Below are 11,047 nucleotides of genomic sequence, written 5' to 3'. Positions count from 1 at the left end.
TGCGATCCGTTGCCGGTCACGAAAAAAGACAAAAAGGAAAAAAAAAAAAAGAAAGAAATTAGGAGACATGTCCCACAGAGGCTGGCTGATCTGCCCAAGGTCACGGAACAAGTGGCAGCATCAGATAGGCTCCTGAGAGCTAGTGGCAGCAGCTAGGGCTCAGAAGCATTCGCTAGTCTTGCTATATACAACATTGGCCCATATTTGATCTCTATTTAAAAGTTTTTAAAGAAAAGGTCTAATGGAATGAATCTCACTCACATTACAGCAGACTCATACAGGGATTCAATCCATGCTGTACCTGCCTGAACCTGCCAGCTATCACCTGGACTAGTGAATGTGCCCTTCATATCTGATTTCATCTGATGGACAGAACGAAGCAACACCCACTGCCGAGACCTGGGAGAGGTCAGTTCTATCTGAGACAATCAGTTCTATCAGCCACTGTGCCATGCTGTCATACTAAAAGGCCCCTCAATGAAGCAGAGTTGCCCTAGTTTCAGTCATGAGTCTACTGTATAGATTTCATGTTGGCCAAAATTTCATCTTAATAACCTCATTAACAAGTTGCATAAAAAAATTACCTTTGCCAATAAATAAGCAACAATAAAACCACTTTATTTAAACCAGGGTTTTTGAACTTCAGCACTATTGATATCTTGGGCCAGATAATTCTTGAAGTGAAGGGCTGTCCTGTGTGTGTGGAAATGTTTAGCAGCTTCCCTGGGCTCCGCTCACTAGATGCCAGTAGCCTCCCCTCCTAGTTGTGATGCCCACGAATGTCTCTAGATATTAGTAAATGTCCCATAGGGGACAAATATCAGCCCCAGCTGAGAACAGATTTAACTACTATTTTCTAGTTATTGAGAAAAACACACTCCTACCTTGAGTCTTTTTAAACTACAGATTGTTTGTTTCCAGTAAGATGGTTGCCTTTAGAATATAAACACTTGACCTCAAGATGAAGGACAGCCAGCAGCCTGGTTGACAGCAGGCCTTAAGAAAGCCTATGGTACTGCTCTGCAGTGGGCTTATGTCCTGTTGCCACCACAGACTGTGGCCTCCGTGTCCTCTGTCACTCAGCAAGGTGCGCAGGCACTATGCGAGTACACACATTCAATGAAGGGGAGCACGCACTCCATCAGCACGAACTGCCAGGCTGGACACCAACCATGCACAAGGGCACTGAGCTGGGAAGGGGCCCAGGTCTTGACAACCCCACATTCCAGGTGGGTCTCAGGGAAGAAACTAAACATTTACAGGGAGTCCTGAGGTTCTTGGAGCTCTAAAGATTGCTCAAGTCTCTGAACAAAAGCCTCAGTCCCTATGACACTTTTTCTTTAAACCTGGCTGGGCTGACACAATACCAGCTTTTAATCAGCCAACCACATGTCTCATTACCCATAAAACATTTACCACCCACCTAGGTTAATTCAAAAACGGGCCAGGAGCACACCACGTGCCAGGTGCCGTTCCGAACTTCTACATGTGTTAACTCATTTAATCCTCAACACAATCCTGTGATGTAAGAACTCTTATCCCCCACATTTTGCAAAGGGGAAACTGAGGCCCAAAGAGACACAGTAACTTGCTCAAGGCCACACCCTAGTGAGTGTACAGGAGGGACTCAGATGCAAGCCATTGCCTCTGGATGCACGCCCCACCACCATGCACCGCTGCCTGGCTACACTCAGGGTTCTGTTTGGGACCAAGTTGGATGTCCAGGTGGAGATGGCAGCACACACTGTTTCAACTGTTCTGTCCATCAGGCAGCATTAGTTATTCGGAATATGTAAATAGATGGCAGCCACTGAAACCACAGGACAAGACAAACTCTGTTGAGCATCACGTGAAGCCTCAAGTACCCTGTTCCTAAATGACCACTTCCCAGGATGTGGGTTCACAATGCATCCTAAACCCCAGGGCCAGGAAAGCCGGGGGCAACCTATGTCCAATCAGCAGAATACTCCGATATGTAAATCCTCTGCTTCAAGACCCTGCCTAGTGGACACAATGGTGCACATGGCTTTGACCTCATCCTTGTCTCTAAGAAGACACCAGAAGGTGAGCAACTTGCGAGCAGGGGCCTAGTCTCATGTGCTCCTGTGTACTTCAGCACATCTAAAATATTTTCTGCACTGAATGGACTTGATAATAGGGAAGAGTCTGGAAACTCAAGCAGACCTACCTCAGGTACATCCCAATGGCGTAGGCGCACAGGAAGGAGTAATCCAGGGCCCCCAGCAACTGCTGATAGTTGCTCTTATCTGCACAGATTTGAAAACGAACAAGCCAAGTTCAATATTGTTTTGTTTATGTTCTGGAGAAAGGCTATAAAATACAAAACATCTCTCCTCTAAATTTGGGTGTACTCAGAAAGTGAAAAGGGGTGGTATTGAACATAGAAAATAAGACAACATATCTTCTGTTCAGCTTCTTGCAAAAAAAAGTAAAATCACAACATTTTCAAGTAATTGCTAGATATACGAGGGTACTCCAAAAAGCTCATGGAAAATGGAATTAAAAGATAATATGAATCCATGAACTTTTTGAAGCACTCTTCTGCACATCCTTCTGATGNTGAACATAGAAAATAAGACAACATATCTTCTGTTCAGCTTCTTGCAAAAAAAAGTAAAATCGCAACATTTTCAAGTAATTGCTAGATATACGAGGGTACTCCAAAAAGCTCATGGAAAATGGGATTAAAAGATAATATGAATCCATGAACTTTTTGAAGCACTCTTCTGCACATCCTTCTGATGAGACATAATCCCCATTGTACACGGTGGGTGGGCATTTGACTCATTCCTTTTGTTTAAACATTATGCTGGCTTTTCTTCAGCACCCCTGCTGAGGCCAGCACTCACCCCACGCCCCTGTGACTTCTCTTTTCTCCCCACCCACAGATTTACGCTAAGTCCTAACTTCCAAGTCTAACAAGTACAAAATGCAGATGGCCTTCAGCAGACCCCCACAAGAATCTCACTTTAAGTGGCTGCACCTCTGCACACAGGAACGGCAGACACAGTGGCAGTAAGGGAGCAATCATTGAAAGGAGAGAGCTGTCATGAGGATGGCTTTTCTGCTGCTAAAATCAGCAAGGCTGGAGGAACCTTGAAAGGATGGCCTGTGGCGGCACGTGGATGAACAGTGGGGGACCTAGGATGGACTCACCAAACGGCGCCCAGCCGCAGTCGGTCTTGTTGTCTGGGAGCTGATGAGGGGTAGCAGACCCAGCCTTGTCGCTCTGGCTGCTGAGTCTGACTTCAGCATCATCCCACGCAGTGCAGTACTTGTGGAGCTCACCCTAGGATGTGAGGGGGGGACAGAAGCGAGGAGAGCAAGTGCCCTCAAGTGAAGCTCTGCCCCTGCATCCCCACAGCCCTCCAGAGGCAGCTAAGCTTCTTGCAAAAAAAAGTAAAATCACAACATTTTCAAGTAATTGCTAGATATACGAGGGTACTCCAAAAAGCTCATGGAAAATGGAATTAAAAGATAATATGAATCCATGAACTTTTTGAAGCACTCTTCTGCACATCCTTCTGATGAGACATAATCCCCATTGTACACGGTGGGTGGGCATTTGACTCATTCCTTTTGTTTAAACATTATGCTGGCTTTTCTTCAGCACCCCTGCTGAGGCCAGCACTCACCCCACGCCCCTGTGACTTCTCTTTTCTCCCCACCCACAGATTTACGCTAAGTCCTCACTTCCAAGTCTAACAAGTACAAAATGCAGATGGCCTTCAGCAGACCCCCACAAGAATCTCACTTTAAGTGGCTGCACCTCTGCACACAGGAACGGCAGACACAGTGGCAGTAAGGGAGCAATCATTGAAAGGAGAGAGCTGTCATGAGGATGGCTTTTCTGCTGCTAAAATCAGCAAGGCTGGAGGAACCTTGAAAGGATGGCCTGTGGCGGCACGTGGATGAACAGTGGGGGACCTAGGATGGACTCACCAAACGGCGCCCAGCCGCAGTCGGTCTTGTTGTCTGGGAGCTGATGAGGGGTAGCAGACCCAGCCTTGTCGCTCTGGCTGCTGAGTCTGACTTCAGCATCATCCCACGCAGTGCAGTACTTGTGGAGCTCACCCTAGGATGTGAGGGGGGGACAGAAGCGAGGAGAGCAAGTGCCCTCAAGTGAAGCTCTGCCCCTGCATCCCCACAGCCCTCCAGAGGCAGCTACGCTCTAAGAGGGAAACCAGATACCACTGGGGAGTCTGTCTGCAGAACCCACAGGCCTGGGGCCAAGGTGATGTTTCAGTAGAATGCTCCAGCAATTCCACTCCTGAGCATACACATGACTAACATAAGCATTCGTATGGCCACAAAAGACATGTTGGCAGCAGCTTCAGCCATGAGAACTCCAAGCTGAAAGTCAATTGCCTGTCACCCTTGACCACCTGTCCCCAGGGAAGTACGGGTATGTTTTCCCAGAGTCATACAATTGAACACGACATAATGATGAAAAAGAGCAAGTTATGAGGTCGAAGCTGACAAACACAGTAACAAGCAAAAGATACCCAACACAAGGAGTGCGGGCTGTCTCATTCCACCTGCATGAAGGTCAAGGAAAGGCAAACGAGTCCTGGTGCGAGGGGTGACAACCGCAGTCACCTGGAGGAGGGTAAAACAGGGGACAGGGGACAGGGAGCCTCCTGGGAGCTGGAAAGGGTCCATACCTTAACCTAGGTGACAGTGACCCAGGTGTGCATGTAATGATTTGTCAGGCTAGACACTTAAGATTCACATACTTTACTATATTCCTCAACATGTCTCAATTTAAAAAAAATACTTGGAGCAGAAGACCACCAGCCCACCACGCTGCCCACAGAACCAGCTGGTAGGACCAGGGGTGGAGATGCCTGTCTGAGAGGAGGGACAGAAAGGACAGCCACAGTCTGGTACTTGGAGCAGAAGACCACCAGCCCACCACGCTGCCCACAGAACCAGCTAGTAGGACCAGGGGTGGAGATGCCTGTCTGAGAGGAGGGACAGAAAGGACAGCCACAGTCTGGGAGCGTGACTGCTGACTGGCTGTGTGAGCAAACCACTTGCTGTCCCTCCCTCAGTCTCCCCATCTGCAGACAGGGCTGCTGTTCATTTACAAAACTGTCACTGCGAGCTGTGATGCTGATACCATGCTTTTCGCACAGTGCTTGGGATGAGCGACCCTAGAGAAACAGACACTGGGTAGGGACGCAAGCTCAACTGTCAGGAGGAGGTAGCCAAGGGACAGGAGCAAAACTCTCCCTTGGGAAGTTCCTTAAAAAGTGTCACATGTTGGCCGGTCCCACCTCATTGCGGGGAAACAGAGTCTGGAACATCCACCCCTCCTGGAGGCCTCTCTTGCTCCCACTCCTCTCCTGCTCTGCTGCTTCTTTAGCAGAGGTTCTGCACCACACATGGCTTAGATGAATGGATCATCAGGTATGAGCCAGGGCAGAAGGCAGGGTCCTCGTGGTCAGGGAGGTGTCCCTTAGGGGGACCAGGAGCCCTTTCAGTGCCCATGAGACCAGACAGTTTAGAACCTGAGAGAGGTCAGGGGGCTTGGAGGGTGGTGCAGAAAGCTGGCTTTGGGGTCAGGGCACAGCACAATGGGCGAGGAGCCACCCGATCACCAGGCAGGTGGCAGCAAAAGTCTTAGCCACCTCTTCAGGAGGGAGCAGCGAGCAGCCACAGAGGCTGGTCACCTCTGAAAGGCTGCTCTTGCCAGGGCCATGGTCAGCCTGGACTAGACACTAATTTATAGACAGCTGCACATGGGCACACATCACTGAGGAGTCCTGGCATGGCATATGGGACACCAGGGCCCTGCTTTACAAATTCAGTTACTATCAGCCACACAGCTTTCCTCAGAAAAGTGTGTCCTCCCTACAGGCACCAGGCACTGGGCTCTGGGCATCCAGGTGAGTGCTCTCCTTTGCTCCTAACTGCTCAGAGCCCCTTGGCTGCTCCTGCCTGGGCTCACAGGTTCCACCCACAGCAACCTTGGGGGGCTGTGGACGTGACCATGTGATCAAGTGGAGTCCCAGGGCTGGGGTGCAGCAGCACTTCCTTTCTGGGTAAAGCTGGCATCTGCAGCCTCTCACCCTGAAGAGAAGGCTAAGACCTCCACTGCTCCATCCTGAAGAGGTGGCCAAGACTTTCAGCTGCCACCTGCCTGGTGACCGGGTAGCTCCTTGCCCATCATGCTGTGCCCTGACCCCAAAGCCAGCTTTCTGCAACACCCTCCAAGCTCCCTGACCTCTCCCAGGTTCTAATTTTATACTTTTCTCCTCCTTGTCGTCTCCTCCAGAAGTCAGGTATTTCTGCCCACCTTTCCCTGCTTGGGAATTTGGCCATGCCGAAGAGGCTTCACTGAAGAAAGCCACAGGAAAGACAGGAAAGGACACTCCCAGGCTGAGGGGGAATCGCTGGCAGGGCTAAACTGAGGTCTCTCACATAGCCTTACATGGAAGCAAGGAAAAAGGAATTCTGCAGACCGTTGCTTACAGCAGGATTTTCACGTTGTCCTTCAGCATAAATATTTCTGGGGAGGAATCATCCATGGAAAATATTAGAAATGATCGTTTTTGTTTCATAAGTAAGCAGAAAAGGTTTTCTGGTTGTGTTACATGATGAGCTGAGCAGGAGCTTAGCATCCTGGTTAGGGACACAGGCTTTGGCCACAGACAGGCCTGAGCTGGGATCTCGGAGCCACTGTGTTGGCTTGCAACCTTGGTGACATCACTTGCTTGCCTTGGCCGTCAGTTATGGGGTGGTACAATATTGCCTTCATCACAGGTTTGCTGTAAAGATGGACCCAGCCCCTGAAAGGGCTCAGCAACTGGCAGTATGCTATGCAGCACTCCTGCGTGCCTCCACTTCTCCTACCCTCACTCAGCAACGTCTTCAGCAGCCGCTCCTCAGCCCTTCTCTTCCACATTGAAATGTCATCCCCATCCCCACCCTCACCCCTCAGCACACTGGAAGGCTGCAGCAAAAGCAATAAAAGAGTTAATATTACTCTAGCATAAATGGTTGTGAGGATATTTAAATGACTACATGTTAGTTTTCAATGATATTGCTATATTTCAGTGAGTTTTATTCCCCAATGCTGGTTTTGGGGAATAATTAAGGCTTAATTAAACTAAGAAGAACTGATCAGGACAACATCACCAGGTGCATGGATTCTTACCACAGTGCTTCAGTGAAACACACTAATCTCCCACAGCCACTGTATCCTCATAAAAACATCTGGGGACCTGGTTTTGGGGAATAATTAAGGCTTAATTAAACTAAGAAGAACTGATCAGGACAACATCACCAGGTGCATGGATTCTTACCACGGTGCTTCAGTGAAACACACTAATCTCCCACAGCCACTGTATCCTCATAAAAACATCTGGGGAGGGTGGCCAGATCCTTTGGGAAACATCTGCTTTCATAAAAGCAGTTTTCTTTGCAAATTTTTTACATGAGTGCATTTTAACAAGTTACATATGTAATTAATCAACCTGTTAACATCAGGCAGTTCTTAAAAATCAATCAAAAGACTGTGTAGCAACCAAAAAATACACTTGTGACATTCCAAGGAAGGAAAGGCTGCAGGGACTACCAAGCACACGATCACCACAATAAAAACATCTGTGCAACACAAAACAGAACAGTAACAAAAATGTGTTTGCAGGGTGGGGTGGGAAAGAGAGGGGCTCACNAAATGACTACATGTTAGTTTTCAATGATATTGCTATATTTCAGTGAGTTTTATTCCCCAATGCTGGTTTTGGGGAATAATTAAGGCTTAATTAAACTAAGAAGAACTGATCAGGACAACATCACCAGGTGCATGGATTCTTACCACAGTGCTTCAGTGAAACACACTAATCTCCCACAGCCACTGTATCCTCATAAAAACATCTGGGGAGGGTGGCCAGATCCTTTGGGAAACATCTGCTTTCATAAAAGCAGTTTTCTTTGCAAATTTTTTACATGAGTGCATTTTAACAAGTTACATATGTAATTAATCAACCTGTTAACATCAGGCAGTTCTTAAAAATCAATCAAAAGACTGTGTAGCAACCAAAAAATACACTTGTGACATTCCAAGGAAGGAAAGGCTGCAGGGACTACCAAGCACACGATCACCACAATAAAAACATCTGTGCAACACAAAACAGAACAGTAACAAAAATGTGTTTGCAGGGTGGGGTGGGAAAGAGAGGGGCTCACCTGCTGGAAGAACAGAGAAAACAGCTGGAAAGTCACAGAGTAATGTGTGTGCAGGGCAGGGCAGGGACAGGGTGTGGTACCTGTTGTTTTCATTTGTCTTCTGTCTGCAGGCCCCCCTCCTCCCCCTACCAATGGGCAGCAATAGGAAATCATTTCCAGCTATCAGCAGGCAGCTACAGAAGGGATTTTTTTTTTTTTTTTCAAAGATGACACTAGAACAGGCTGGACCTCCTCAGTTCTACACTTGCACATGCGGTCATTTAGGTGCAAATACTTACTCTATTAACCTACGTTCAAGGACAACTCTATTCTTTAACTCTGGACATGGGTGACCTCACGAGGAGAAACATTCACTCCTTCATTCATTCATTTCCCAGGTTCTCAGCCCTGTCTGAGCACTAAGCTTCAGCGACGGTGCTCTTTCTCTACAGGAGGTACACCTCTGATGGAGGAGACAACCAGGCTGAAATCAGGAAGGGTACCAGAGCTGCTGAGTGTAACGATGAGAAGGACAGGATGGGCACAGCAGAGGATTTGGGCCTCACCAACCCCCTGGGAGGACAGTGGGATGTCAGTCTCACTCCACCTTCAGACAACACAGTGTGTGAGTGTGTGCATGTATATGAACACACACATCATCTATATTTAATGACATTTTTAGTCAATATCTCTGTCAAATATTCTATATTTTCTATTCTATCCTACTGATCTTTTAATCTATTCGCATGCAATACCATAATAATTTGATTGTGGTATTTAAAACTATGTTAATTTATTTCATATTTTCATTTCATTTCATAAAAATGTTATCTTTTTCACACTCTCCTTGGTAATTAATATGGTTCAGTAAACTTTATATGGTTCATTAGGTTGTGTGGGTTCATTTAGTTCTAACTAGTCCTTTACGTATATAAGACTTATATACATAAAGGTTTAACCTTTATAAGGTTAAAAAAATTCCCAAAAGCATTATGCAAAGGAAGTCCTGGAAGAGAAATTAAAGTTTTGGTATCAAATATAGGAAGACCAGATGTTGGCCTGAATTATGTCCCCCCAAAATTCACTGAAGCTTAATTGTGTCCCCCAAGTTTTATGTATTAGAAACTTATCCCCCACTGTGACTGTTAAGAGGGTGGGAAATCCTATTATGGTCATTGAAAGGTGGAGCCTCGAAGAGGTGATTGGATTGTAGGACCGTGCAGTAGAGAAAAATCTGTCCCTCTCTCTGCTCTCTCTGCTCCGCCATTTTCATAATGTGCTACCCTGCCATCACTGTCAACACCACCTAGACATTCACAGGCTGTGTTCCCTGGACTTTGGACTTCCTAGCCTCAGAAACTGTAAGCAATACATTTAATTTTCTTTACAAATTACCCAGTTCCATGTATTTTGTTATAAGCAACATAAGTGGACTAATACACCTGGCAAGCCGTGCCCCGTTTCCAACAGCACCTGAATGTGACCAGTTTGTCTGAGCAAATCACAGGTGCCACAAGAAAACGGACTGAATGCGCTCGGGCAAGGGCAGGCACATGGTCTACTCACAGGGGCACACGGTAGCGTACAGGGAAGCTTCTGGTCACTGTTTACTTTTCAAAAATGGAATCATTCCACACATGAGGGGTCTTCAAAAAGTTCATGGGAAGATTCATATTATCTTTTAATTCCATTTTTCCACAAACTTTTTGAAGAACCCTTGTATACTCATGTACCCCTTAACTTCTTACTCAAAATACTTCCCGGAAATGTTTCTAAGTTTACTGGTTTGGCTCTAATTAATTGTGTTAGGTAGTTGCACATTTTATAATATGAAGTATTCATAATTTATTCAAACTTTCACCTATTTATTAGGGCCACTTGATAAGCAGTATTTTTTTCCTTTTTCCTTTTTTTTTTTTTTTTGGTCGCTACAAACAATGCTGCAATAAAGATGCTTATGCAGATATCCCTAAATATGGGTGCGTTTATTCTTATTGGTGAAATTTTCAGAAGCAGTACTGAAGGTTGTGTGTGTTTTGCATTTCACTAGGCATGACCAGAATGATTTCCAAAGGCGCTAACACTTGACATTTCCACTGTCACTGGTGCCTGAAAGTCCTCTCCCCTGCCACTGCCAGGAATAGGAGTTACTGCTTTCTGTAAGGTTGTACCAGCTGATACACTGTTACCTTCATTTGCACTTGTGAGCACTAGCAAACCTGAACACAGTTCACACATTTCTTGGAAATTTGGGCTCCTTTTCTGTGAACTGCCCATTCAGCCTTTGTCCGCTGTTCCTTGGGCTTCCCTAACTTCACGCTCCTAAGACAAACATAATTTTATTCCTGGATTTTTATTTTTTACATTTAAATCTTTAATCCATCCATTTCTTTTTATAAGACAGGGATTCAGTCTTTATTTCTTCTACATGAATAACCAGTTGTGCCAACATCATTTATTAAATAAACTACATTTTCCATCATCTCTGTCAAATATACGATATTTTCTATCCTATTCCACTGATCTTTAATCTATTCTCATGACATATTATAATACTTTGATTGTGGTATGTAAAACTATGATAATTTATTTCATATTTTCATTTCATTTCATAGAAATGTTATCTTTTTCACGCTTTCCTTGNCAGTTGTGCCAACATCATTTATTAAATAAACTACATTTTCCATCATCTCTGTCAAATATACTATATTTTCTATCCTATTCCACTGATCTTTTAATCTATTCTCATGACATATTATAATACTTTGATTGTGGGATGTAAAACTATGTTAATTTATTTCATATTTTCATTTCATTTCATAGAAATGTTATCTTTTTCACGCTTTCCTTG

At 45.5% G+C, this 11,047-nt stretch overlaps 1 protein-coding gene across 1 annotated transcript in view; it reads right to left on the bottom strand.

Annotated features, from left to right (window-relative positions):
- Nucleotides 1-11,047, bottom strand: part of SLC37A1 (solute carrier family 37 (glucose-6-phosphate transporter), member 1) — a 66,196-nt gene that overhangs the window by 41,036 nt on the left and 14,113 nt on the right. Inside the window, exons 3-4 of the mRNA XM_008568413.1 lie at nt 3,964-4,096; nt 2,189-2,267 (exon numbers count right to left, since the gene is read on the bottom strand). Of these exons, the coding sequence (XP_008566635.1) occupies nt 2,189-2,267; nt 3,964-4,096 (212 nt within the window). The remainder of the gene's footprint in view (nt 1-2,188; nt 2,268-3,963; nt 4,097-11,047) is intronic.

Source organism: Galeopterus variegatus, unplaced genomic scaffold, assembly GCF_000696425.1.
Source record: "Galeopterus variegatus unplaced genomic scaffold, G_variegatus-3.0.2 Scaffold408, whole genome shotgun sequence".
Taxonomy (NCBI): domain Eukaryota; kingdom Metazoa; phylum Chordata; class Mammalia; order Dermoptera; family Cynocephalidae; genus Galeopterus; species Galeopterus variegatus.
This window is presented reverse-complemented; position numbering and strand designations above follow the sequence as displayed.